This window comes from Myotis nattereri (assembly GCF_964212035.1).
Source record: "Myotis nattereri genome assembly, chromosome: 19".
NCBI classification, from domain to species: domain Eukaryota; kingdom Metazoa; phylum Chordata; class Mammalia; order Chiroptera; family Vespertilionidae; genus Myotis; species Myotis nattereri.
In genome coordinates this window covers 10,119,182-10,146,621 of record NC_138095.1, presented here as the reverse complement: position 1 = coordinate 10,146,621, position 27,440 = coordinate 10,119,182, and the positions used below count along the sequence as shown (strand labels likewise).

General features: G+C 48.6%; 1 protein-coding gene across 1 annotated transcript; it reads left to right on the top strand.

The window, feature by feature from the left end:
* The first annotated feature begins 100 nt into the window (after window positions 1-100).
* ALDH2 (aldehyde dehydrogenase 2 family member) lies at window positions 101-25,118 on the top strand. The gene is made up of 13 exons (XM_081113375.1): window positions 101-484; window positions 7,133-7,237; window positions 8,295-8,435; window positions 9,503-9,582; window positions 12,945-13,056; window positions 13,472-13,600; window positions 14,032-14,145; window positions 14,989-15,091; window positions 15,653-15,837; window positions 20,689-20,853; window positions 21,541-21,698; window positions 23,339-23,453; window positions 24,750-25,118. The coding sequence occupies exons 1-13, from the start codon at window positions 362-364 to the stop codon at window positions 24,780-24,782; spliced, it is 1,563 nt and encodes a 520-aa protein (XP_080969501.1). The 5' UTR covers window positions 101-361; the 3' UTR covers window positions 24,783-25,118.
* Window positions 25,119-27,440: the final 2,322 nt, after the last annotated feature.

Genomic DNA, 27,440 nt, shown 5'->3' with positions numbered 1-27,440 from the left:
GGAAGCCAGGCCAGGGGCGCTGCGGTTCAGGCCTGTACGCCTCGGGTTCCGGCGCTGCAATCGCGAGGTTGGGCCATCGCACACACGCGGGGCCACACGAGGAGTGCGGGGCACCGAGGGGGCACGCGAGGGCGGGCCTCAGCCGCGGGCAGCGGGGCTCCAGCCCCGTCCCGGCCACGCCCCTCCGCGGGCGCTGCAGCCTCCGGGCAGCTCCGCCCCGAACGTGGGGGAGCGGCGAGCACGCCCCCCGCGCCCCGCTCGGCGCCAGCTGGTTGGCGGCCGCCAGGGGCGGGGAGAGGTCGTGGACGCTGGGAGCCCTCCGGCCGCCGCCCGCCGCCCGCACACCCGCTCCGGCTGCAGCATGTTGCGCGCCGCCGCGCTCGCCGCCGCGGGCCTCGGGCCGCGCTGGGGCCGCCGCCTCCTGTCCGCCGCCACCCAGGCGGTGCCGGCCCCCATCCAGCAGCCCGAAGTCTTCTACAACCAGGTGAGGCCGCCCGGGGACGGAGCCCGGGCGGGCAGGCCCCAGGCCTCTCGGGGCCTCGGTTTACCCGGGTGCCCGCGGTCGGACTCGGCGCGCACCTTCCCCCCTGCACCGCCTCTGACGGCCCCTGTGCAGAATCCGGCTGGGACCTGGGTCCGAGCGCCCGCCCCCCGTGTTCCCATCCGCCCTCCTTCGGCCTTGGCGTTCAGGCCTCGGCCGCCCCGGTGTCTGCGTCGGGTCTTCATCGTCACCCACGCGAAGGACGTTTTCGCAAGTCGCTCTTTGCAGGGACTTTTAAGTCGTTTCCTGGGGCGTCTGTTGCCCCCTCCACTCCTGCTCTTGCCCCGGGGACTCCGGACGGAAACACCGGGGAGGGGGAGGGCTTTCCAGCGGAGGCTCATGACTTTGCTCCGGCGGAGGCCGGGCCGCGGGACGTCCCCGCTGCTTTCGCTGCCGGGAGTGCGGAAAGGCGGGGGACGGCCGCCCCGGGTGCAGTTCCCGGGAGTGTCCGCCTTCCAGGAGCTGGCTTCCTTGGACCAAACCAAGGAGGGGCTTTCCAGGGTAACACCGGTTCCCATTGGCGATGCCTTGCTCACACAGGACTTTGCGGTATTCTCTCTCTTGACCGGTGAGTTTGGGTAAAGTGCTGGAATTCGCAGGGAAGGCAGATACGAGAGTTCATTTGTGTGTGCAAAGGTGGAGTTGCTGCCCTCCTCCGAGCCCCGGTTTCTTCTGTGAAGTGGGAAGGGGGTTAGGCCATGCCTTCCGCCAGCATCAGGACCTCATCCACTCCTGATGGCACTTCCAGAAATAGCAGCTTCCAGTTCCCTGCACAACCTTTTGTACTGGAACCATCCTAAGCATTTACCTGTTTTGCTGTTTAATCCTTACAACAGCCTTTGGAGGTAGGTACTGTGGCGATCTCCATTTTGCAGGTGAAGAGACTGAGCTACTGAGAGGTTTAGTGCCTTGCCTCAAGGCTGAGGTCAGTGGCAGAGTTGGGGTTCACATCTAGATCCGGAAGAGGAAGCTCCTACCCAGACGGTCCTCTGGCGCTGTTGATGCACCTCTGGGGGGGACTAAAGGGAGAGTGGGCCCCCAGGTGACTACTTTCAATAGCAACGTCAGGCCCAGAGTTTGGCTGCAAAGCTGCACGCAGGTGATGGGTAAAGGCACATTCACTTGATGTTAGGGAATGTTTCCAGAGAATAAAAACAAAGTGTCCTTTGTACAACACAAGCCAGAAGTGCTGCAGCTTTAATTCCCTCGTGTAGGCTGTGTAAGAAGTTCATGCTTGAAAGACTTGACTATCAAGAGATCAAGCAGAGCTTGGTTTGGCTCAGTGGATAGAGCATCAGCCTGCGGACTGAAGGGTCCCAGGTTCGATTCTGGTCAAGGGCATGTGCCTGGGTTGTGCAGGAGGCAGCTGATCATGTTTCTCTCTCATCAATGTTTCTAACTCTCTATCCCTCCCTTCCTCTCTGTAAAAAATCAATAAAATATATTCAAGCAGAAATATCATGGAGGGAGAGGCTTCAGCACCCAGAACCTTTGTGGCCACATGGAGGTGAGAAAAAGAGGTACAAACATGCACAGGTCTGGTATATAACTTGAGTCCTGTTCTCCAAATTTAGTCTGGGAATGTAAATTGGGAATGTAAGTTGGGGGAGTGGAGTGAATTCTTCCTGAGGCTCCCCCCCACCCAAGTTGTTGTTGTTTTAAATCTCACCAGAGGGTATTTTTTCCCATTTATGTCTAGAGAGAGTGGAAGGGAGGTAGGAGGGGGAGAGAGACACACACACTAATTGGTTGCCTCCTGCATGCGCCCCCACAGGGGCTGGGAAACCTGCAACTGAGGTATGTGCCCTTGACAGGGAATCGAACCCAAGACCCTTGGGTCCAGAGACCTGAGCTCATAACCGGCCAGGGCACCTGTGGCTTTTTTCTATCAGATTTTTGGAGATCATAAAAGTAACACGTGCTCATTGTATAAAAATGCACAGAGTACTGTAAAACTTCCCAATATCCTAAGGCATTTCCTGTTAGCAAATAATTGGGGTATGACTTGCAGACATTTTCTCTGGATTTGTGTGTGTGTGAGAGAGAGAGCGCGCACCAGATTTTTTTTCCATAGATGAGATTGGCGCACTTTCTGTTCTGAAGCTGTCTCATTGAACAGTGTACCTGCATTCTCTCACAGTGGGTACTTTCACATGTTCCTGTTCTCCCCAAGGACTGCAGTCTCCCGCATGCTGGCACTGCTCTTAAAGCTCCTTGGGCTGTTTTTTTTTTTTTTTTCTCATCTGAGGGTATGTTCCCCATTGATTTTTAGAGAGAGTGGAAGAGAGAAAGATAGAAACATTGATGTGAGACATATTGATTGGTTCCTCCTGCATGTGCCCCAACCAGGGTCTGGGCCAGGGAGGAGTCTATAACTGAGGTAAAGTGCCCTTGACAGGAATTGAACCCGGGACCCTTTGGTCCGCAGGCCCACACTCTATCCACTGAGCCAAACTTGTTAGGGCTGTTTTCAGTGTTGAGTTATTGCAAACCTCGCTGGCAAGAATGCCAAGGCCTGTTCCTAAACTTTTGAGCTTTTTACCAGGGGCTCTGGATACAAAGCTGCCATTTCCCTGGGCGTTATCAGTTCCTTGAAGTTCAATCAGTTGTTCTGGTGTCTGAAGTCTGGAGTCTCCCCAAAAGGAGATATTCTGACCTCTTTTGAAGCTGTGAGGATGAAATGGGGTCGTTCTCGTACAGCCCTTAGCACCTGCCTGGCTCATGACTACTGGTCCTTCCACTTTTACCGCAGCCTTAAATAGCAGTGGGGATAACGAAGCTGTTAAGTTTTCAAGAGAATATGATAAAACTCCATTTTATGCGGGTGCTGTTGGAGTTGTAATTTGTTTCCTGAATTAGGGTTTGGGGTGAATGAAATTTGTGTCTCTATTCTTAGCCTCTTGACATCAACACTCAGGAACTAAAGAGAAAACTGACAAAAAGGGAATTAGGAAAGGATCTCTCTATGAACTTTCTGATTACAGCAGTAATACATCCTCAGCGAAGCATGTGTGTCTTGTGGACATGTGTAGGTATCCCCCAATCCAGTGATTTTCCATCACTTACGATACATCTGGCCACGTGCCGAAGGCCTTACCTACATTTTTACTTTGCATTCTGCCACCAACTCTATGAGCCAGGTGTTACTGCTCTCCCATCTTACAGCTGAGAAAACCAACTCTAGCATGCATACCCTTAGCCTCCTGCTGCCTCATGACCAGGCTTTATGGTCAGGAAAAGGATGTAAATATTTAAGGGACGATGGAATGGACTGTTTGAGATTAGGAGGGAGGAGCTGTGCTCCTAGCACTGAGATTAGACTACTGACTGCTGCTCAGTAAATATTTACTGAGGGAAGGAATGATTGGTTACCATTTATGAAACCATGTTTACACTTTGTGCTCTTGTAGCAGGGAATGGGAAACGAATATATCCCCCCTTCCCAGCCCTCCTGCCCCTCCTGAGGGAGGAGAGGGAGTTACAAACTGGAAGTCTGCTGTTCCCTCCAGGGCCCTAGCGCTAGCAGCTCTAGGTACACACCCAGAGGTCCCTCTGCCCGCCCTTCCCCCTCTGTTGCCCTCTGACCCTGAGGTCTGTTCCTCACTCCTGCCTGTTTGTTTCCACTTGTCACTTTGTGGGTTTGCGGGTTCACTGAGTCTTTCCTGCCCAGGATGGTAGCACAGGAGGCAGGACTTGGCCGTTCACTCAGTGCAACGTAGGAGGAGTGAATCCAACCTCTGTGAGTTTTGCCAACAGTCCAGATTCAGAGTGGCTAGAGTGGCTAGTGTCGCTCTGCTTCTAGAAACTAATGAGGAAGTGGGAGCTGGGAGGCCCCCTATCCCACGGTGACCAAGTTAAGCGTGTTATGTAAGTCAAGCTTTGGGTTTCTGGCAGGAAATTACAATGCGTTTGGCGTGGACTCTGCCCTGGTGCTTATTCAAGAGAAATAACTGTGAAACTCCTCACTGGGAGCAGGACTTCCGCAGAAGCTCGGTTCCAGAACCTTCCTGCCCTGGTCCCTCCCGAGAGGAAGGGAAGTCCCCTGAAGGCCAGCTCCAGGAGAAGGGAAATGGGAACTCTACGCAGAAGGAAGATTCCAGGTTCCTGCAAACCCACGATTATCTTATCAGTTTGGAGGGAGGATGGATTGTTGACAATTCAACAATGGAGACTGAGCCAGCAAATTCAGGGCTTTGAGAGGCAGATAGGTGCCAGGGAGTGGCCTTTCGAGGTTTCGTAGTCGAAGATCAGGGGACAAGGGTGAGGACAGTGGGAATTTAGCCAGACTGGCCCACCTCTCTGCTTCATCCTTCATGATCTTTGCAAAATAACAATCAGAACTTTTCTAGGACAAACTAATTTAGTATGCCGCTGTGCAGGACCGACACAGAACGATACAGACCTACCTGGCCCTTGCTCCTAGGAATCTCACACCCGAGACAGCCTCAGGATCTAGAGTAGTGTCTGTGCAGGGGTGAGACTCCACTATGGGAGGGGGGGGGGCTTAGTAACTTTACACCCCCTGTTGCATTTAATCCTCACTTTAGCCCCTAGGTGTTGGCTCTGCTCCTCCCATGAGGCTCCTTCTCCTCCACATTCCCCAGGAGGAGGAGGCTGACTCTAGGAGAGGACAGGTGTGCGGGTTCCACCAGGGCACAGCTGACCAAGACCAACTTGAACTCCGGTCTACCTGGCTTTGAGCCTGAGCTCTTTCTGCCACACCTGTTTTCCCCACTGGAAACTACCCATCACCCACTTCCCAGCCCTCCTGCCCCTCCTTCGGGAAGTAAAAAGGTGTCATTTTCCTTAAGATTAAATGATCAGCCAACTAATCTGAAACCGCACAAACATATTTCCAAAGAATCTGACTGGTGTTTACCCACACTCTCCTGCCAAATGCCAAGAGCCTTTTACTGTAGGCGCACAGCTGCGATTCCCCCGTGATGGTGGGGCAGGGACTGCGCTGAAATACCAAATTTGAGCCTGGGAAAGTGACCTTTGGTCGGCCCTTTCCTGACTGGCTCCTTGCTGTCACCACCGTCGTGGTCACAGCATTGCACTTACTCCACGGGAGGCTTGATGCAAGCACTGGGAACTGTCGCATGCCCTTTATGAGGGTTGCTATAGTGATTCCCAAAGGCTGGGGGATGGAGAGGGGAAGGTAATGTGCCTTGCCCCATGGGACACAAGTAGGAGGAAAAGTGCCCAGATTCATCCGGGTTCTAGTCTCGACCCCTGCTCTTGAGCACGGAGCTGGGCCAGCCCTCTCTGGGCCCTGCTGGCCCCGAAATCTCTGCCCTGGATTGAGCTCTGCCCTTGGCTTTGCTTGGTGCTCCTTTTTATCAGTCAGGCTCTAGTCAAATGCCCGCTCCTTAGAGGCCCTTCCCCGTCATCCCAGCTCAAGTTCTGCATCTCCCCCTGCCCTCTAGAACTGTCCCTGGATCCAGTTTTTCTCCTTTGCACTCGCCCTGGCAGTCTGAGGTTGCCTTGTGTATTTGATTGCTGCTTTATTTTCTGTGCCCAACAGAATGCCATCTCCATGAGAAAGGTCCTCATGGGGTTTGGTTTCCACTGTCCGCAGCCCTAGGACTGTGCTGGCTCATCGCCGGTGCTCACTGAATGTTTGCTGAGTGGACAAAGGAATGATCTGCCTCGATGTTCCACAACCCTGTGCACTAGTGTGTTAAAGGGAAGATGGTTGCAAATTCTTTGCAGCTCCTCCCAAGGAGAGGTGGGGCCTCCTCTTTTCCTCCCCCCCCCCTTTTTTTTAAAAACATATTTTTTATTGATTTTTTACAGAGAGGAAGGGAGAGGGATAGAGAGCTAGAAACATCGATGGGAGAGAAACATCGATCAGCCACCTCCTGCACATCTCCTACTGGGGATATGCCCGCAACCCAGGTACATGCCCTTGACTGGAATCAAACCTGGACCTTTCAGTCCACAGGCTGACGCTCTATCCACTGAGCCAAACAGGTTTCGGCTTTTCCTTCCCCTTGAGTCTGGACTGAGCCTGTGACTCACTTTGATGAATGAAATTGGGCGTCAGAAACGAGGCCATGTGACTTCTGGAGCTAGATCTTAGGAACCTGTCAGCATCTGCCCGGGTCTCTTGTAACATTCTTTCTGGGCAAGCCAGCTGTCATGAGAGTCTGACTAGCCTAAGTCCACCATATGGTCAGGAAGCCCAAGCAGCCATGTGGTGCCAGATGCAAGTGAAGAAGCCATCTTGCACATCCAGCTCCAGGCACCCTCACTTTGCAACCACCTGAGCCCAATCCATAGACCCAACTGTTAGATAATAAGTCAATTTCAGCCACCACATTTTGAGGTGATGTTACACAACTGATAAGGTAGGAAGATAACTCTTCATTTTTCAGATCAGAGAAACCAAGACACTGAAAGATCCAATGACTTACCCGAGGTCAGTCGGCAGAGTGGGCACTCCAGCTCGGATAATCCCCAAGGCCTGTGGCTTTTAACCTCGTGGTCACATCATTGAGTTAATTTATATGTTCCTCCTGATTTTTTGTTTAACATCAGTTTCAGGTTGAGAACTGGTCCTGAGAACTTTCTGCCTTCTCATTGTAGATCTTCATAAACAATGAGTGGCATGACGCTGTCAGCAAGAAGACGTTCCCCACCATCAATCCCTCCACTGGGGAAGTCATCTGTCAGGTAGCTGAAGGGGACAAGGTGAGAACTGGTGGCTTACCTCGGGGAAGGGGTGGGCAAGGATAATTTAATTTTCTACTTAATATGTTCTTGTATGATGGGAGCTTTGCCGTGTGTGTATTGCTTTCAAAACTAAAAAATGGCAATTAAAATTTTTGAGTAAATGAAATCAACAGAAATTCCTTCCTTGCAGACAAGGGTGCTAGTAAGCGAGTTCACTACATACTGTTGTGGATTGTAGACATGGAATTGAACTTGAGAACATCTGCTCCAGTCTCTCCTTCCCAGAGCCAGATGGAAATCTTGAGTAGAATTTGGGTTTCCTGAGATCTAGCTCTGGTGTTGGTAGTATGTCTTGTTTTCATTATATATACTCATAGTAATTACATAGTAATAGTTAACTAAAATTTTTTATATTATACTTTTATTTCTTTCTTTTTTAATATATTATACTTTTAATAAAAATATGTATTAATAGAAAAGGCATTACAAATAATTCAAGAATACCTCCTTCCCTCTGCTTTAAGACAATCTTCTACATTCATGATTAAGGCCTGCTGCCTTTGCTAAAAGCAAATGTGAATACTCTTCTGGGTTGTAGGGTAGTCTGACAGCAAATGTGATGAATGGGAACTGTGCTCCCTACTTCCTGAGATGCATCTCTCTTATCAAAAATGCTAGCTGATTTAGCTGGGTTGATTTACAGCTTCCCAAGGAGAGGGAAGCTGGTACACCTGCACTTGCTGGACACTGCCAATTGTCTGAGGGGGAATGTTAATTAAGTTCATGAAGCTTGCTTCCTTAGGAAGAGGGAACATGGTCATATCCTCAGCACTGACCCTGGAGTGCCTTTCCCTCCAAAACTCACTGGGGGGTTTTGAAATGAAAATACAGAAATGGAAACGCCAGGGTCCTCATTGCCTCCTTGACTCCTGGGAAGGAGAGCCGGAAGCTCAGCAGGTGGAGCCCTCGGGGCGGGGAAGGACTGTCCAGGCATTGCTGTTGGGCAGTGGGTGGGCAGTTTATGGGGGTGGCTGTTGCTCAGAAGGCCTGAGCTGCCTCGCTGGGTGTTTTCCAGGAAGATGTGGACAGGGCAGTAAAGGCCGCTCGGGCTGCCTTCCAGCTGGGCTCGCCCTGGCGCCGGATGGATGCCTCCAACAGGGGTCGGCTGCTGAACCGCCTGGCCGACCTGATTGAGCGGGACCGGACCTACCTGGCGGTGAGTTCTCAGCCCCCTTCCCTCTTATCCCACATGGCGAATGGGTTCAGAGCATCCCATAGACAACCAGGAAGGAGCCACAGTGCTGACAAGTAACTGTTCAGAATGGCAGAGGCTGGGTCCCTTTGGGATATGTCCTTGCACCAACCAAAGGAGTCTCTCTTTTGAGGCAGTGGGTTTGGCTAAGCAAGGAGGAGACCAGGGGAGAGAGGAGAGCCATGTTGGGGAGTCTTCCCAGGAGAAACCCCCAGGGATGGACACATCTCCTGTGCATCCTTCTCCCTGGCTGCCAGAGGCAGAAAAAGCCAGGAGGCAGTACCCTTTCCTCTCGCCTATCCCTTCTGTACATAGCGGCCAGAGTGACCCTTCTAGATGGCGAATTATGTCATGGAGCTCCACTCCGAGGCCTTCCATGGCATCCTGTGTATCCTTAGGATAAAGTCCTGTTTCCTCAACGTGGCCTGCAAGGCCCTGCCTGGTCTGGCTCCATCTCCTAACGCATGCTGGACCGTGGCCCTCACAGCTCAGCTCACCAGCCTGCGCCCAACTTCTTGACTACCAAGCTGCTTTGAGCATCAGGGCCGTTGCACATGCTGTTCCCTCTGCCTGGAGTGTTCTTCCCTTCATCGCCTTTTGTACCTTCCCCCTTTGCCCAGTCACCTCCGACATGTCCTTCAGGTTGGAGTTTCTCAGACTGGATTGGGCAGCCTGGCCTTCTTCCTAGCACTCTTAACCCACGTGATTGGTGATTCCTGTCTTTCTTCACTGGCTCTTTGCTCTGGAAGCTCCTTGTTAGTCTCTGTATTCCCACCCAAACTGAAAACAATGTGCTTGTGAAATGACTGAATGAGAAGTTGGTGCATCATTCTCCTCATCTCCCTGCTCATTCTCCCTGCCCTGCCTTTGGAGAGGGAGGGCCACTGGCCCAGAAATGCTGTGATATTCAGTGGCCCCGAGTGGCCACAGCCCTTCTCAGCCCGTGCTGAGCCTCTATGCTGCTTGTCACTTATTTGCTTTGTTTCATTCCTGTGCCAGTATGTCTGTGCTGATCTTGTTCTTTTTTTTAGGCCTTGGAGACCCTGGATAATGGCAAGCCCTATGTCATCTCCTACCTGGTGGATTTGGACATGGTCCTCAAATGTCTTCGGTAGGGCCTCAGGCTTCCTGGTCTTTGTCCTGGCCATGCCAAAGGGGGGAGTCCTGCTGGGGAGGTAGAAATAGGATAATGTAAACAGACCATGAGACTTGGAGAAATGGGTTCTACTGGACTCCATCTCAGGGGAAAATCCCTCAGTACCGAAATGATAATCCTAGAGGCCCAGTGAACTTCGTGCACTGGTGGGGTCCCCAGTGGCTGCCGGCTGCCGGCCGGGGCCTCCCTCCCTTCCCCTGTTGGCCGCAGCTGGCCAGGGCCTCCTCCTGTCCCCCAGCTGACCCCACCCCCTGGTTGAACTCCCAGACGAATTCCAATAAATTTATTATCTTTATATAATAAAAGCCTCATATGCAAATTGTCCCCTTGGGCAGTCGTTCCGCTGGGAGACCGGGAGTACGGCCACTTAATACGATGTGCTGACCACCGTGCGTGGCGCAGAGCACGGCAGGCACTGGCGACGCACTGCAACCTCCTGCCGGCTACCTGGGGGCAGGGGTGACGGGGATGGAGGTGCCGTGAGAATGCGGGGTATCCATGAGCTCTCCCCACACCTGCGCAGCCTCTTCCTGGTGAGCCAGGCCGCAGCCACCAGGACCGCAGGGGCCAGTCGGGCTCCCTGTGGGTTCACACAGGAGCTGGTCTGCGAGGCCGGCTGGAAGTGAGTGCGCTGCCCGCCCGGCATCCGTGTGGTGCCGCTGGGCAGCCCAGAGGCCCAGGCTGCCCCCTGGCCTGTGGTGTCCGGCCAGCTCACTGTATCTCCACATGGGGACTCAGGGGGAGGGGGGCGTGTGGGGACCTGGGGACCCAGGTGCTGCCCAGGGCCCAGAGGTCAGCTGGGACCTGCCCTTCCACACCAGACGCTTGTGCTTCGATTGCCAGCCAGGCCTAGGAACTGCACCCGTGTATGAATTTCGTGCACTGGGCCTCTAGTCTAGTCATAATGTTTCTCAATTCTTGAGTCAGTTTTGGTAATTTACGTTGTAGTTGGATTTGTCCATATCATCCAGGTCAGGGGTAGGGAATGTATAAGGCCTGCGAAACCATTTTGTCTGGCCCTGCTAAGGCATTAGGGTAAGTTAATTAAATATCTGACCAAATATAGCAGCCTAATGTTTAAGTTGATCATTTTGTATGGCCCTTGAATGATGTTCTAAAAATCCAAATGGCCCTTACAGAAAAAAGGTTTCTAGGTTGTCCAGTTTATTGGCTTCAATTGTTCATAGTATTCTCTAATAACCCTTTTTATCTCTGTGAGTTCGATCAGAATATCCTCACTTTCATTTCTGATTTTAGTTATTTATGTTGTCTCCCTTTTTCCCTTAGTCTAGCTGAAAGTCTGTCAATTTTGTGAATGTTTTCAAAGAACCAACTTTTGACTTTGTTGATTTTTGTCTATTGTTTTTTATTCTCCATTTCATCTATCTCTGCCCTAATCTTTATTTCCTTTGTGTTAGTTTGATCATAAACATTTTAGTGATCAAGAAATAAAAGATGAGGAACGGGAGCTTTGTTAGAGCTCTTTGTCAGTCTGATCTGGACCACACAGGGCAAAGACTCTTTAAAAAAAACCAAAACAACATTTTTTTTTTTTTTGTATTTTATTGATTTCACAGAGGAAGGGAGAAGAAGAGAGAAACATTAATGGTGAGAATCATTGCTCAGCTGCCTCCTGCATGCTCCCTACTGGGGACTGAGCCTGCAACCTAGGCATGTGCCCTGACTGGGAATTGAACTGTGACCTCCTGGTTCATAGGTTGACATTCAACCACTGAGCCACACCAGCCGGGCCAGAGTCAGAACTCTTAAAGCCACTAAGTCTCACTGCTGCCCACTCCTACCCCTAGCTTCTTTCTTTGCTCGACCACCACCAGACTCCTTCAGGCCAGTCTGCATGTTGGAATCTGACTGCCCACACCCGGACTTGCTTCTCTCTGTGGTTCTAGCCAGACCAAGTGGCATTCTCAGGCTCTTAGAGATCACTGTGCAGATAACGGCTGCTCCCCCATGGCCACATGGACTGAGGTGGAGGAGAAGCAGTACCAGAAAAGTCGGGTTGGGCAACATAACAGGTTCTCAGCCAGGGCAGCTGTGTCGCTGGGAGACAGTGGGCAGTGTCTGGAGACATTTTTGGTTGTCACAACTGGGTGGGAAGGGGTACTGCTGGCATCTAGTGTGTAGAGGCCAGAGATGCTGCTAAATATCCTCCAAGGCACCAGATTTCCTGAAATAAAAGCAGACCTGAAGCTCCCACCACAAAGAATCATCCAGCCCCACATGTCAACAGTGCCCACATCGAGACCCTTGACGCCCCAGAGCGAGCAGCCTGGCAAGTCTCGGGCAGCGCCCTCGCCTCCCTGGGTTGCCGCAGTGTGCCTCTGTGCTGGTTAAGTAACTATTCTGAGGCGTGAAAACACACACAGTACAGACCGGGGAGGAAGAGAACAGCGACGCCTTAACCTGGATAGGCTGGCAACTCCCTGGCTCGTTTTCTCCCAGGGTCACAAACCCGTGCTCAAACCCTGGTCAACTTTGGTCTCAGGTTAACTGTCAGACAGTCATTTCAGACATCTTTCTTTTACATTTTTCCTACTTCCCTGGAAACTTAATCATCACATGCTATACACACATGCTGCTCTTTTCTCCCCTATTTGCCGGATCACTTGTGTCCCTGTGTCTAGGTAATAAGCTTTGCGAGGCGTGGGGCCCAGTTGATGACTTGTTTTTCTGGTGACTGCTCTGCATACAGGAAGTGCCAGCTGTTAGATGGGTTGGCACATTTCTACCAGATCTGATCCATGGTTGTCAGATGCTAGGCTGGTGCAGCAGTCAGTTTAATAAATCTGAATGCTTATTAAAAATACCCATTCCATGCCTGGCTGGTGTGGTTCAGGGGTTGACGGTTGACCTATGAACCAGGAGGTTACGGTTTGACTCCTGGTCAAGGCACATGCCCAGGCTGCTCGATCCCCACTGGGGGTCATGCAGGAAGCAGCCAATCAATGATTCTCTCTCATCATTGATGTTTGTGTCTCTTTCTGAAATCAATAAAAATACACTAAAAAAAACCCCAACCGATTCCTGGGCATCCACCCCAGAGAGCCAGATTGAGAAAACGAAGTGGACTCTTGGAATTTGGTGTTTTCTGTGAGCATCCCAGGTGAACGTGGGAATCAGAGGTTAGTTTCCTGGAGTGGATTATTGTGACCTTAGCAGTTAAGTCGTTCTGGGAACAAGCCAAGAGCAAGGGCAATTATCAGAAACACCCAGGTAGACAGTTTGAGGTTTTTCTTTCTGCTGGGATGTATAGGGATCCCTGACAGTCACTGATTCAGTTTGGACTTTTTCTTTTAAAGCTATTATGCCGGCTGGGCCGATAAGTACCATGGGAAAACCATTCCCATCGATGGGGACTTCTTCAGTTACACCCGCCATGAGCCTGTGGGTGTGTGCGGGCAGATCATCCCGGTGAGTGTTAGCCTTATAATAAACCGGTGAAGTTTATTGGGAGCGCCTTGAGGTGTAGCAGTCTCCAGCAGGCTCAGGTGCACATGTGGGCTTTGACAAAGCCAGCTTGGGTTCAGGGCCCTGCCCTGCCACTCATGAACTTTGTGACCTCGGGTGAGTCACTGTCCCCCTAAGCTTGAGTTTCCGTATCTGCAAAGTGGGAGGGAACACAGACCTGTCTGAGGGTGGAAGGGCAGGGAGGGCTGAACCTAAGTTTAGCTTCGTACGAAGCAGCACTCGGGAAAATGAGTCCCTATTTCACCCTGCCTCGGCCATCTGTCTTAAAGCTACGATTGAGTTGGGGGAGGGGGACAGAAGGGGTTCAGGGAGTCATGTTCTGTGGCCTGGGTTCGGGAGTGACTATTGTTTACTGCAGTGGAACTTTCCGCTCCTGATGCAAGCGTGGAAACTGGGCCCTGCTTTGGCGACTGGAAACGTGGTTGTGATGAAGGTGGCTGAGCAGACGCCACTCACCGCCCTCTACGTGGCCAACTTGATAAAGGAGGTGTGTGGCTGTCCGTCTGGACCTCTGGGTGCTCTTCTACAAGCTTTCTCTACAGGAGTTCTGAGGAGGGTCCTGAGTCCAAAGTGAGGGGTGTTTGCAGAGCAGGGGCTAAGCACCCTGTCACCACACTTCAGCCAAAGAGGCTCCATCTTCCCTGTTTTCTACCTTGGGCTTCATTGTAAGACCCCTTTGAATAATGAAATTGTTCCAAGTGAACGCCATGGGGGGAGCGACAACAGCCACAGGGAACCCCGAGACACGTGCTTCTTGCTGTGCTGTTAGCATCCCGAGCGGTTCCCCATAAGACTACTTCTGCTCACCTGTGTCCGGTCCCGCTGCCGTGGCGTCTCTGGGAAGGGATGTGTGCTCCTCTGTCCAGGCCTTTGGAGTGGGAGAATGATGCCCAGTGTCTCCTGGTTGTTTGCACACAGGCTGGCTTCCCTCCTGGCGTGGTTAATATTATTCCTGGATTTGGTCCCACGGCTGGGGCTGCCATTGCCTCCCACAAGGATGTGGACAAAGTGGCCTTCACAGGCTCCACCGAGGTAAGGCATCCCCAGGACCTCAAGCTTGCTGGGTGTTGGGTTCAAGTTCTCACTATCCCAAAAGGATGATGCATTCGAGATACATGTGTTCATTCAACAAGTAGGTACAGTGGTGGCTCTGTGCCAAGCTGAGAATGTAGAGGTGAGGAGCACCCCGTCCTTGCCCAGTGTGCCGTGTGCAGGGGACCACACTGCACACATCGTGGGAGGGAGGCAGGGTAGTGGGTTTGAGCTCTGAATGTGAATTCTGACTCCACGTTAACCAGCTGTGTGACCTTGAGTAAGATGCAGCCTGAGATGCAGCTCCCACACTTCTAAAAAAATATATATTTTCATTGACCTCAGTGAGGAGGGGAGAGGGAGAGAGAGATAGAAACATCAATGATGAGAGAGAATCACTGATCGGCTGCCTCCTGCATGCCCCACACTGGGGATCGAGCCCGCACCCCTTCAGACCGCAGGCCGACGCTCTGTACACTGAGCCAAACTGGCTAGGGCAGCTCCCACAGTTCTAAATCAAGGAACAGGGTCGCTCCTACCTCTGTGGCCATTGTGAGGATTGAACTCAGTGCACACAAAGCACTTAGCACAGTGCTTGGTATGTAGGTGGCGCTCGGTGTAAAAGCCACCCAGCAATAACTGCTGTGTCATTACTATCACTGCCATCCTAAGAGCTCAGGGTGGGGCAGCGATGGTATGCGGGTGGCCAGATTTGGCGACATTCTCCAGGTCTCTTATAATCTAGCTTCTCACCCGAGTTGTGGGGTCCTCTGTTGTGTGTCTGTGAGCATTTGGTTGTTTCTCCCGCACTGAGAGCTGGTCTCTCTTTCTGCTTCCCGGCAGGTTGGCCGCCTAATCCAGGTCGCTGCGGGGAACAGTAACCTCAAGCGGGTGACCCTGGAGCTGGGGGGGAAGAGCCCCAACATCATCATGTCAGATGCTGATAGTGAGTTTGCAGGGCGAGGAGGTTTGGCCACGAAGGGAGCCACTAGCTGCCATGCTGTGTTCCCTCACCTGGCAGTCCTCGTCGTCCATCAGATCCATTTCTGGGCCAGGGCCTCGGGATGCAGGCCAGGCTCCAGCCAGCACGACCCAGCCTCTCCCGCTTCTCTCCTCTCTGCTCCCTGTAATCCAGCCAGCTGAGCTGCTAGTGCCCAGCCATGCCCACGCTTTCTCAGACCAGACCACTCTTCTTCCATGACATCCTTTCTCCTGGTCCTACTGAGGAGCTCCCAGACCTGCCCTTCTCGAGGGAGCCTTCCCTGCCCGCCATAGGCTGGCTGGGCTGGTCCCCCAGCTGCCCCTGGTTCCGTCACCACTGTGATCATGTCTATCTGCCACTTGGTCTCCACACACAGAAGGGGAGAGCTCTGGTCCCTCTTGTCCTGGCACATGGTCTGGCACCCAGCAGGCACCATGCTGTCGGTGGCATGAAAGGGTTGAGGAGGTAGGCAGCCACTGGGGCCAGGGTCCTTCTCTCCTAAGGGTCGTCTCTCTGCCTCCCCAGTGGACTGGGCCGTGGAGCAGGCCCACTTCGCCCTGTTCTTCAACCAGGGCCAGTGCTGCTGTGCGGGCTCCCGGACCTTTGTGCAGGAGGATGTATATGCCGAGTTTGTGGAGCGGAGCGTTGCCCGGGCCAAGTCTCGGGTGGTTGGGGACCCCTTTGACAGCCAGACTGAGCAGGGGCCGCAGGTAAGCCGCAGCCACAGGTGGGTCTGGGTGTCTGGAACCAGCATGGAGAAGTAGAAAGGGCCTCGGACTCAGAGTCAGGCAGGAATGGCTTAAAGTCTAGGCAGTGATGGCGAACCTATGACGCCTCTGACGCGTGTCAGAGGTGACATGCGAACTCATTTTTTTGGTTGATTTTTCTTTGTTAAATGGCATTTAAATATATAAAATATCAAAAATATAATTTTTTTTTTTTTTTACTATGGTAGCAAATATCAAAAAATTTCTATATGTGACACGGCACCAGAGTTAAGTTAGGGTTTTTCAAAATGCTGACACGCCGAGCTCAAAAGGTTCGCCATCACTGGTCTAGGCTTTGCCATGTGCGTCCGAGAAGCCAGCTGTGCGTCCGAGAAGCCACATGCCCTCTCTGAGCTGCCGTTCTCCCATCCTTAACACCTGCCCTTCATAATTCAAGGTGACTGTGGAGTGGAAGTTAATGACTGAAAGCACTTTGTAAATTACATATACATAGTAAGTACTGGCAGTGTCTGTGCAAAAGGAAATGCTTCCTAGACCTTGGCCACCTATGAAATGCATCTACCGGGACACACGGATCTGTTAACCATGGTTATTTCTGGAGAGTGGGGTCGTGGGTCATGACATGAGAGGGGAGGGTCTTTACTTCACTTTATACTCTTCTGAGCTGTTTAATTTTTTTTAACCAGGAGGATGTGTTCATTTTAATCAATAAAACTCTAGTCAATGATAATTATAAGAAAAAGAAAACAGCACCTCTCTACCATTTCCTCTGCATCCTGGTCCTTTTTCCAGCGTTGTCCTTAGACCCAACTTGCCCTGGGCTCACTCTCTACAGGGCCCTGCGCTGGCCTCCTCCAGCCACCCTCCTAGGGACAAGGAGTCTGCAGGGTCTGGGATGCTCCCTGCTCCCGCATGGCCCTGAGCCTACTTCCAGGGCCCATGGTGCCTCTCTGCAGGCTCCATCCTCCTGAGGGAGGTGTCTGTGCTGCAGGTGTTCACTCCCCAGGCACCAGGACGGCCAAGGAACCTTTCAAAAAAATTAACAGACTATAAAAATACAGAAAAATGAGCAGAAACTATAGAGTTCCCATATACCCCTTAACTCTCCGTTCACCCCCCTAGTTTCCCGTTACTAATATCTTGCATTAGTGTGGCACATTTGTTATAATTGATGAGCCCATATTATTGCGTTATTATTAACTAAAGTCTAGTGTACCTTAGGGTTCACCCTTGATGTTTCACATTCTGTGGTTTTGACAAATTATAAAGATGTGTCCACCATCACACTATCATACAGGACAGTTTCACTAAAAATCCCCCGTGCCCCTGCTCATCCCTTTCTCCCGCCCCCTACCTCTGGCAACCACTGATCTTTTTTCTTCTCTAAAGTGTTGTCGCTTCCAAAGAATGTCATGCAGTTGGAATCATACAATATATTTTCTGATGGGCTTTCCCCCCCAGATTGGATACTTTTACTTAGCAATGTTCATCTAAGGGTCCTCCCTGTCTTTTCCTGGCTTGATAGCTCATTCCTTTTCATGGCTGAATAATATTCCATTGACTGGATGTGTACCACGTTTTGTTTACCCACTCATCTACTGATGGACCCTTGGGTGGTTTCTATTTTTTGGCTATTTGAATAGGGCTGCTAATGAATCTCAACATCTCTTTTTCTCTCATTTTTTTGTGTGGTTTGTGGATATTTAATTATTTAGTATTTATTATGTTTATGTAATTTATAAAGTGCTTTCCAAATTTGTATACAAATTTAATAAAACAAATAATAGGGGGTGGGAGCATGTGCTGGGGGGGCAGGAGCAGGCAGGGAGAGGTCAATGGGGGGAAAAGGAGACATGTGAAACTTTCAACAATAAAGAATTAAAAAAAAAAAGCCATGGTACATTTACACACACACACACACACACACACACACAATTTAATAAAGTATTTAAGTAACATGTAGGATCCCCCTCCCCCTTGTTCCCTTTCATGTCTATTCTCCATAGGTAACCACACTCACACAGTTAGGTTTCTATATGTTTTAATAAAAATAGGATTATGTAATATGTATTGTTCTACAAGCTTTCTCCCCTCTTTACAAAATACCTTAGGCCAGGGGTGGGCAAACTTTTTGACTCGAGGGCCACAATGGGTTCTTAAACTGGACCGGAGGGCCGGAACAAAAGCATGGATGGAGTGTTTGTGTGAACTAATATAAATTCAAAGTAAACATCATTACATAAAAGGGTACGGTCTTTTTTTTTTTTTTTCATTGCTTAAAGTATTACAAAGAGTATTACATATGTCTCCTTTTTTTTTCCCCCCGCCCTTGACAATCCCCTGGCCTCCCCTACCCCCCAGTGTCTTATGTCCATTGGTTATGCTTATATGCATGCATACAAGTCCTTTGGTTGATCTCTTACCCACCCCCCTCCTGCCCTCCCACCCTCCCCGGCCTTCCTGCTGTAGTTTGACAGTCTGTTCGAGGCAGCTCTGCCTCTGTATCTATTTTTGTTCATAAGTTTATAATGGTCTTTATTATCCAGAAATGAGTGACATCATGTGGTATTTTTCCTTCATTGACTGGCATATTTCACTTAGCATAATGCTCTCCAGTTCCATCCATGCTGTTGCAAATGGTAAGAGTTCCTTCTTTTTTATAGCAGCATAGTATTCCATCGTGTAGATGTACCACAGTTTTCTAATCCATTCATCTACAGATGGGCACTTAGGCTGTTTCCAGATCTTAGCTATGGTGAATTGTGCTGCTATGAACATAGGGATGCATATATCCTTTCTGATTGGTGTTTCTGGTTTCCTGGGATATATTCCTAGAAGTGGGATCACAGGGTCAAATGGGAGTTCCATTTTCAGTTTTTTGAGGAAACTCCATACTGTCTTCCATAGTGGCTGCACCAGTCTGCATTCCCACCAGCAGTGCACGAGGGTTCCTTTTTCTCCACATCCTCTCCAGCACTTGTCGTTTGTTGATTTGTTGATGATAGCCAGTCTGACAGGTGTGAGATGCTACCTCATTGTTGTTTTGATTTGCCTCTCTCGGATGATTAGTGACTTTGAGCATGTTTTCATATGTCTCTTGGCTTCCTGAATGTCCTCTTTTGAAAGGTGTCTATTTAGATCCTTTGCCCATTTTTTGATTGGATTGTTTATCTTCCTTAAGTTGTATGAGTTCCCTATAAATTTTGGAGATTAGGCCCTTATCAGATATGACATTGGCAAATATGTTTTCCCACACAGTGGGTTTTCTTGTTGTTTTGTTGATGGTTTCTTTTGCTGTGCAGAAGCTTTTTATTTTGATGTAGTCCCATTTGTTTATTTTCTCTTTAGTTTCCAATGCCCTAGGAGCTGTATCGGTGAAGAAATTGCTTCGGCATATGTCTGAGATTTTTTTGCCTTTGGATTTTTCTAGTATTTGTATGGTTTCCCGTCATATATTTAAGTCCTTTATCCATTTTGAGTTTATTTTTGTGTATGGTGTAAGCTGGTGGTCTAGTTTCATTTTCTTGCATGTATCTGTCCAATTTTCCCAACACCATTTATTGAAGAGACTATCTTGACTCCATTGTATGTTCTGGCCTCCTTTGTCAAATATTAATTGAGCGTATTGGTTGGGGCTGATTTCTGGGCTCTCTATTCTATTCCATTGATCTATATGTCTGTTCTTGTGCCAGTACCAGGCAGTTTTGAGAACAGTGGCTTTGTAATACAGCTTGATATCTGGTATTGAGATCCCACCTACTTTGTTCTTTCTCAGGATCGCTGCAGCTATTCGGGGTCGTTTTTTATTCCAGATGAATTTTTGGAGAGTACGTTCTAGGTCTGTGAAATATGCCATTGGTATTTTAATGGGAAGTGCGTTGAATTTATAGATTGCTTTGGGCAGTATGGACATTTTAATGATGTTGATTCTACCAATCCAAGAACATGGTATGTTCTTCCATCTCTTTATGTCTTCCTCTATCTCTTTTTTCCGGTTTTTCCCCCCAATAGTTTTATTCATTTCAAACGGGCCGGATTCGGCCCGCGGGCCGTAGTTTGCCCACGGCTGCCTTAGGCTATCTTTCTATGTCAGTCAGTTTACAGATCTATTATTAATGACAACACAATAGGCGGATGTACCTGAGTTATATTAACCTGCCCCTCTACTAATGTATACGTAGAATTATTTCTGTTTTTTGCTTTTACAAAGTGCTCCCCAGTGAATGTCCTTGTTTAGGTCCCTTTGTCATATATAGAATGAATTCCTAGTTGGGTCAAAGGGTATGAGCATTTAATTTTTTTTCTTTTTTCTTTTCTTTAACAAAACCCACTTTAAATATAAAGACACATATAGATTAAAAGTAAATGAATTAAGCTGCAGCCTGTTTTGCTCAGTGGATAGAGCACTAGCCCGTGGACTGAAGATGAGCATTTAATTTTTGACTGATATTAATAAACTACTTGCCAAAAGAGCTATTCCAGCTTATAGTCCTCCTTTTTAAAGATTGAGATATAAGTGACATAGAACATATTTATTAGTTCTAATAATGTATGAATATTAGTGTGTTTGACATATCTTTGCCATCAACGTATTTTCTCACTATTTTAAATTTTTAGTAATGTCATAGTTGAAAAATAAAACCAGAGGGTTTGCTGTGCAGTTTGAGGGCCAATGAGGCTGTTTGAACTGTTTTCTTATAGTTATTGGCCTCTGTAGTTCCTCTGAGCCTTGCGTATTTGTTTCCCGGTTGTCTCCTTGTCAGTGTGGTTCTAAGCCTGGAGCTAGGTGGGTATGGCTCTAGCATCTCTGACTCTGGGCTCCTTCGCCTGCAGGTGGACGAAACTCAGTTTAAGAAGATCCTTGGCTACATCAACTCTGGGAAGAAGGAGGGGGCGAAGCTGCTGTGTGGTGGAGGGGCGGCCGCTGACCGCGGCTACTTCATCCAGCCCACTGTGTTCGGAGACGTGCAGGATGGCATGACCATCGCAAAGGAGGAGGTTAGCACGGGGCCAGGGCTCTGGGGAATGTTCTTGGAAGTGGATAATTCAGTCTAACATCTTGACACTGTGACCCAACAGCTGGCTTTGGCCAAATCCTGGCTCTGTTCCTAGGACAGGTTCTTTACAGTTCACATCCGATCTCGTCACTCTCCTCTCAGGGCCACTGATGACGTTTCGACCACGTACAGTTTCTCCATTGCTTTCCCCTGAGAGGGCTGAGCGCAGCCACACCCGACAGCAGCAAGCGCACTTAGCTCCCGCATCTTGGTTTCTAAATCCCATTCTTCACACAAAGGAACCAGGATTCCTTGAAGAAATGGCTAATTCCAGGGAAAGTACAAGATAAACCTGGAATGTCCTGAGAGCAGAGACTGTATTTTGTTCAGTTGTTTCTTCAGCATCTAGTGTGTGCCTTGCTGAATGACTGACTTAAATTTTAGACATTAAGTCTATGTGTAACATGCCAGTAATGCAAACATTGCAGAATTGTTTAGAAATAGTGTACATATGTCAAGCATGTGGTACATGGAAGGTAACTGACCCCATTAACTTCCTTTTGGGTTTCAGTCAGCTTGGGAGCTGTTGTCTCTGGGATTATTAGGGTGCCTCTGGGGACTCCGTGAAAGCTGGACAGCAGGTGGTTCCATGTCTGCCACGCCCTCCCACTCTGCTCTCTCACCATAGATCTTTGGGCCAGTGATGCAGATCCTGAAGTTTAAGACCATAGAGGAAGTCGTTGGGAGAGCAAACAATTCCATGTATGGGCTGGCCGCAGCTGTCTTCACAAAGGACTTGGACAAAGCCAATTATCTGTCCCAAGCGCTCCAGGCTGGCACTGTGTGGTAAGAGCCTCCCAGCAGCCCCTCACACCCAGACAGGGGTCCCCAAAGCCAGGGTCTTCCAGAATCCAGTGCTTACATCCCAGAATTTGGGGTACTGGGCTTAGCTGCTCTGGGCTTAGGGAGTTTGTGGTACAGCAGACAGATGGAGCTTCCCTGCCCCTCTCCAGGAGACTCAGTTTCCCTCCAGTCCACATGCTCGTGCAGTCCTTCTTGGGCAGCAGATGCATGACCGGGGGCTCGTTACCACACTGTAACAAGGGTGGGGGACCAGAGCTGGGGGCCCTTCACAGGATCTTAAAAGTTTGGCATTTCCCCCACACTCATTAGGATGGCTGAAATTTCAAAATCCAGAAAATACCAAGTGTTGGTGAGGATGTGGAGAAATTGGAACCCTTGCACATTACTGGTGGGAATGTAAAATGTTATAGGCACTATGGAAAACAGTCTGACAATTCCTCGATAAGTTAAACATAGGATTACCATAGGACCCAGCAATTCCACTCCAATGTATATACCCAAGAGAAGTAGAAATATACATCCACATAGAAAAGTGTACCCAAATGTTCATAGCAGATTATTCACAATAACCAAAAGGTGGAAACATCTTAAAAGTCCATCAGCTGATGAATAGGTAAACATCATGTGGTTTGTCCATGCAGTGGAGTATTATTTGGCCACAGACAGGAAAGAAGTGTTGACACATGCTACAACATAGGTGAATCGTTAAAACATGAAACTAAATGAAAGGAGCCAGACACAAAAGGCCACATCCTATATAATAAAACCCTAATTTGCAAATTGACCGAACAGCAGAATGACTGGTTGCTATGATGCGCACTGACCACTAGGGGGCAGATGCTCCATACAGGAGCCAGGCTCACAGCTAGCGAGCGCAGCAGTGGTGGCAGGAGCCTCTCCTGCCTCGGCTGCAGGCAGGCAGTAAGGAGCGAGGGGTCCCGGACTGTGAAAGCCCCAGACTAGGAGAGGGCACAGGCTGGGCTAAGCCCCCCCCGCCCCCGCGCGCCCCCCCCCCCCCGCGCACCCCCCCCCATTGCATGAATTTTGTGCACCAGGCCTCTACTATGTGATTGCACTTATAGGGAATGTCCAGAATAGGCAAATCCATAGAGTCAGAAAGTAGATTAGTGGCTTCCAGGGGTTGGGAGGGGGGATGGGGAGTGACTGCTTATAGGGTACAGGGTTTCTTTTTGGGGTGATAGAAATATTCTGGGATTACTTAGTGGTGATGGTTTGGACAACACTGTACATATGCTATAAAACACTGAATTGGACTCCTTAAAATGGTGAGTTTTAAATTCAATTAAAGTTTTAAAAATTGTAAAAAAAAAAAAAAAAAAAAAGCTTAGCATCTAATTAGCAAAAATGGGTTAATAAAATGAGATGCTGTCACGTGGTGTTCCCTGTTATACTGACATCCATCTGTGACTACGTCATGAAGGATGAAGATGGCGTACGGCTTTATGTCATGTAGCTTGCTTTCAACTCCTACGTGGCTGGTTATTACTATTCTTCTTCCCATTCATTTTTCCTCAGTAAAATTTTAGAGCAACAAAGGAGGTCTGATGGGTATGACACATATCTCCGAAAAGTGATTTCTGAAATCTTTTTTCAAATTATAGGATCAACTGCTATGATGTGTTTGGGGCCCAGTCACCGTTTGGTGGCTACAAGATGTCTGGGAATGGCCGGGAGCTGGGAGAGTATGGCCTGAAGGCATACACTGAAGTGAAAACCGTGAGTATGGGCACCTTCTCAGCCCTCTCCATCATGACAGACCATCAGTATTTATTACTAATTTCTTGTTTTAAGCTAGAGAAGCTACAAAATAGGATAAAGACCCATGAGAAAGAACTAGAGACTGGATTTCTAGACTACTTACTCTTCCTATAGTCTTTAAAAAAAAAAAATAAGGGAGAGAGAGAAACATCAATGATGAAAGAGAATCATTGATTGGCCGCCTCCTGCATGCCCCCCACTAGGGACCAACCCCAAAACCTGGGCATGTGCTTTTTAAAACAGATTTATTATCTTCTCTTTGGTGGTGGTGGGGGTGCATGTGTTTTCGTAGAAAGAAGCGGCAGCACTTGGTTCATCAGCCAGCACTCATACTGTGCCAGGCACTGTGCTTAGTGCTTGTGATAAACAGTCCTGTATTTTGAATTTGGAACTCAAGTGATGATACTAACAAAAATAGGGATTTTTCAGGACAGGAGTCAAGTTTGCAGGGAGGACCAACGAGAAAAAAATCTTCTTTTAAACTCATTTTTACTAAGTGCTTATGTTGTGCCAGAGTCTATGCTAGACTTTCTTAGGTATGTCACCTCGTTTAGTGCTCACAGCAAGCTCATGAAGTAGACACTGTTATTAGCCCATTTTACAGATGAGAAAACAGGGCATGTAGAGATGAAGTACTTGCCCAGTAGGGGGTAAGGTTGGGCTTAAACCCCAAAGCCATCTGAATTTAGAATCTTCCCACTTAACACACTGAGACAACTGCAAGCTTCAGCACATTGTTTTTTTCCCTTTGATTCTTTTGGGGAAAAATATGGATCTAGGTTAGGGTCTCTCAACCTCGGCACTGTTATATTTGGGGCTGGATAATTCTTTTTGTGGGGCTGACCTGTACAGTATAGGATTGTTGGGCAATATCCCTGACTTGTACCCTGTAGATCAGGGGTGGGGAACCTTTTTTCTGCCAAAGGCCATTTGGATATTTATAATATCATTCGCTTAATATGATTCACTTAATATAAATTTCTATTGCTATGCAAAAAGCTCCTAGATTTACTGAATTTCGAGTCCCGCCTGTGGTTGCCTTGGCAGAGTCAGACCAAATGATTTTGCGGGCCTTATGCCATGGTTCCTCCCCTCTCCCCTCCCCGCCCCATCTAGATGCTAGTAGGAATTCCCCCTCCCCGCCTCCCATGACAATCACAGATGACTGGGTTAAGGAAGGAAGGACGCCCTGCCTTCTGAAGGTGCCTACGGGTCAGCATGGAGATGTAACAGCTTCTCTGCATCCCCTTACAGGTCACAGTCAAAGTTCCTCAGAAGAACTCATAAGAACCACACGGGCTTCCTTACTTATCCAGTGACTGGGCGTTCCATGGAATCAACAACAAAACCAAGAAAAGTGACCCTACACCCTAAGTTGCAAGAGAGAAATTCTCCCACACAATCTCTTGGATCAACAAAGGCCCAGAATTTGAATTCCTTTTGGGTGGGGGTGGGGTGAAGAGGTGATAGTTTTTCAGAAGTAGCCGGGAATGTCTCATCCCACCTGTCTGACACACTTTTGTAACTTGCCTTTAAGGGGGAAGGAAGCCTTTGTTCACAGCTGTACTAACACCTTGTTTTGTATTCTGGGCTAAAACTCATTAAAAACAATGCTACTCTTCACTTTTCGGGCCTCGGTCTCAGTAACCCAAGGAAATGCTGCCACACAGGTATGTGTCCCTGTGTTTGCATGTCACACTGTTTACGACACCCCTCCCCTACTGTGGGTAAGTAGCTTTTGTTTGTGTGCTTTAACTAACACACCTATGGCCTGTCCCCCTGCGGCAGGCTCCGTGCTAGGCACTAAGGATGACACCTACACAAGACTCCCAGCCCCTGCTCTCAGGGAGGGGCGTGAACCAGGAAAGAGACACTTCACTCTGAGCTGGTTCTCTGTGCTTTAAGTTGAAAAGCATGATCGGATCAAAGGAGACAGAGTCTGGCTGGACCCATTTCACAAGATTGATTTGGAAACCAGACGTCAACGTGCTCATTTTCAGGGAGGGCTGTGTTTCCTTTTGAAGCTCCCATCCAGAACACTGCGTTTCTTCAGCCACAGGATCTGGCAAAATTTGTATTGTTAGTAAATTCGGAATCACAGGATTCCTTGGCGAGCAATGGAATCAGAGCAAAATGAGTGGAATCGCAGTAGCAGTTTGTGAAGTCAGTGATCACCTTTGGATCACAGAGTCCTTTAAGAATTTGAGGAAAAGTTTGCTCCTCAAGAAAAATAACACCTGTGTAATTTTTGCAGACAGTGTCAGCAAAGTAATGAAGCTCAATGGTTGACCCCGGCCTTCCATCACTCAAGCTAAGCCACATCTTGATAAATGATCCCAGTCCACTAAGAATAATTTGACTTATCTGAATAGCATGTCACACTTTTTGTCATATGTGCATATACCTATACTATTATTTGCTTGCTCTATCAACTCATTCGGATAAAATTTAAAAAACCCACCTTATTGTCATATATAAAAAATAGCATTTAACTGCAATCAATAGAAGGCATTATATAAATGATGAAAACACAACCATGTTACTGAATTTAAAATAAGATACAAATAAGCCTTATCATTTAGATTATACATGCATATGCAAATAAATGCAATGATTCTACAACTATTCATACCTGAAATAAGTGTGTTTCAGGGAGGAAACCAGGATTTTATTGACAACAGCAGGCTAGTTCAGTTCATGTTGCTTCTCAATGAATGGGGTTAAAACCAACCCATATTCTAGCTCTGATGATGACTAACAACAACACGGCAAAGGGTAAAACTTTGAACTCCCTGCTCTCTTGTCCTGCTCTGTGGCCTCCTCCCAGGCTTGGGGTGGCGCCAGGGACAGACTGGTCAGCTGAAATGGCTGTCCCTGCCCTCATGGCACTTGCAGTCTTTCCGTATATTCTATAGGCTAAAGAAAACGCCTCTTTACTTGCGAGTTAGGGTGATGCCTGCCCCATGACTAACCTTACCACCAAATTAATGCAAAATCTCATGATGTTGGGTGAGATTACTTCTGGGAAGGTTTTTTTTTTTTTTTAAATACAAATAGTGTATTATTTAAGAATATTTTAGCTGTGTTAGAAAACTAAATTTAAACCAGTGAGAAAAAAAAAAAGAGATGGCTCCCATATTCCAAAATCCTGGAATCTTGGTTTTGGCCATGGCTTGGTTCAGAGGTTCAACAAGTTTCCATCTGATGGTTCTACCTCTGTCATGTGGGCTTCATTTTTAGGCCATACCCATCCATTTTGTTTCTGGCGGGTCTAGATCCTTAGAAGAGCCAACTCCCCTTAAGAGCTCCAGTCTCACACCCTGTCAGGCTCAAGTCCACTGGCTGGAGAAAGCTCCTTTTTGCTGGCTCAGGCAAAGACCTTGAGGTTCATACTGATTGATGTGACATCCCACCTCTAACCCCAACCAATCAGTGGCCAGAGGGATGAGATGTGGTAATTTACTTACATCTGAGTCATGTTCAACCTTGTAGAGATGAACATTACCCATGTTCATCTCTTATCCACTGAGATAAGAGATGGGCCCCTGACCACCGCCCCCCCCCCCCCCCCAATTGGGGCTTTTGTCTAAAGGAGGGGGGCATGGGACTGGAGAGTCCCCTACTGACCTTTTGCCAATATTTTAGTACTCCAAATAACATTGCCAAGAACCCTCTTAGGAGTGAATTGGAAATAACAAATGCAATGTTTCTCCTCCCACCCCAGCTCTGTGAATCAGACTCCCTGTAATTTTAAGAGAATCCACTCCTTAAACTGATGCATACAAAGGAAATGCTAGCTAGGAAGACATGTCTATAATGTTGGTTTGATATGCCAGCTAGACACATTAATCTTGTGTTTTCAGTGACAGGGACCAATCAGAACCTTAAGAAGCTATCTGAAGCAAAAAAAGAAGTTCTCAGGTTCTGAACCACCTAATCTCTCTG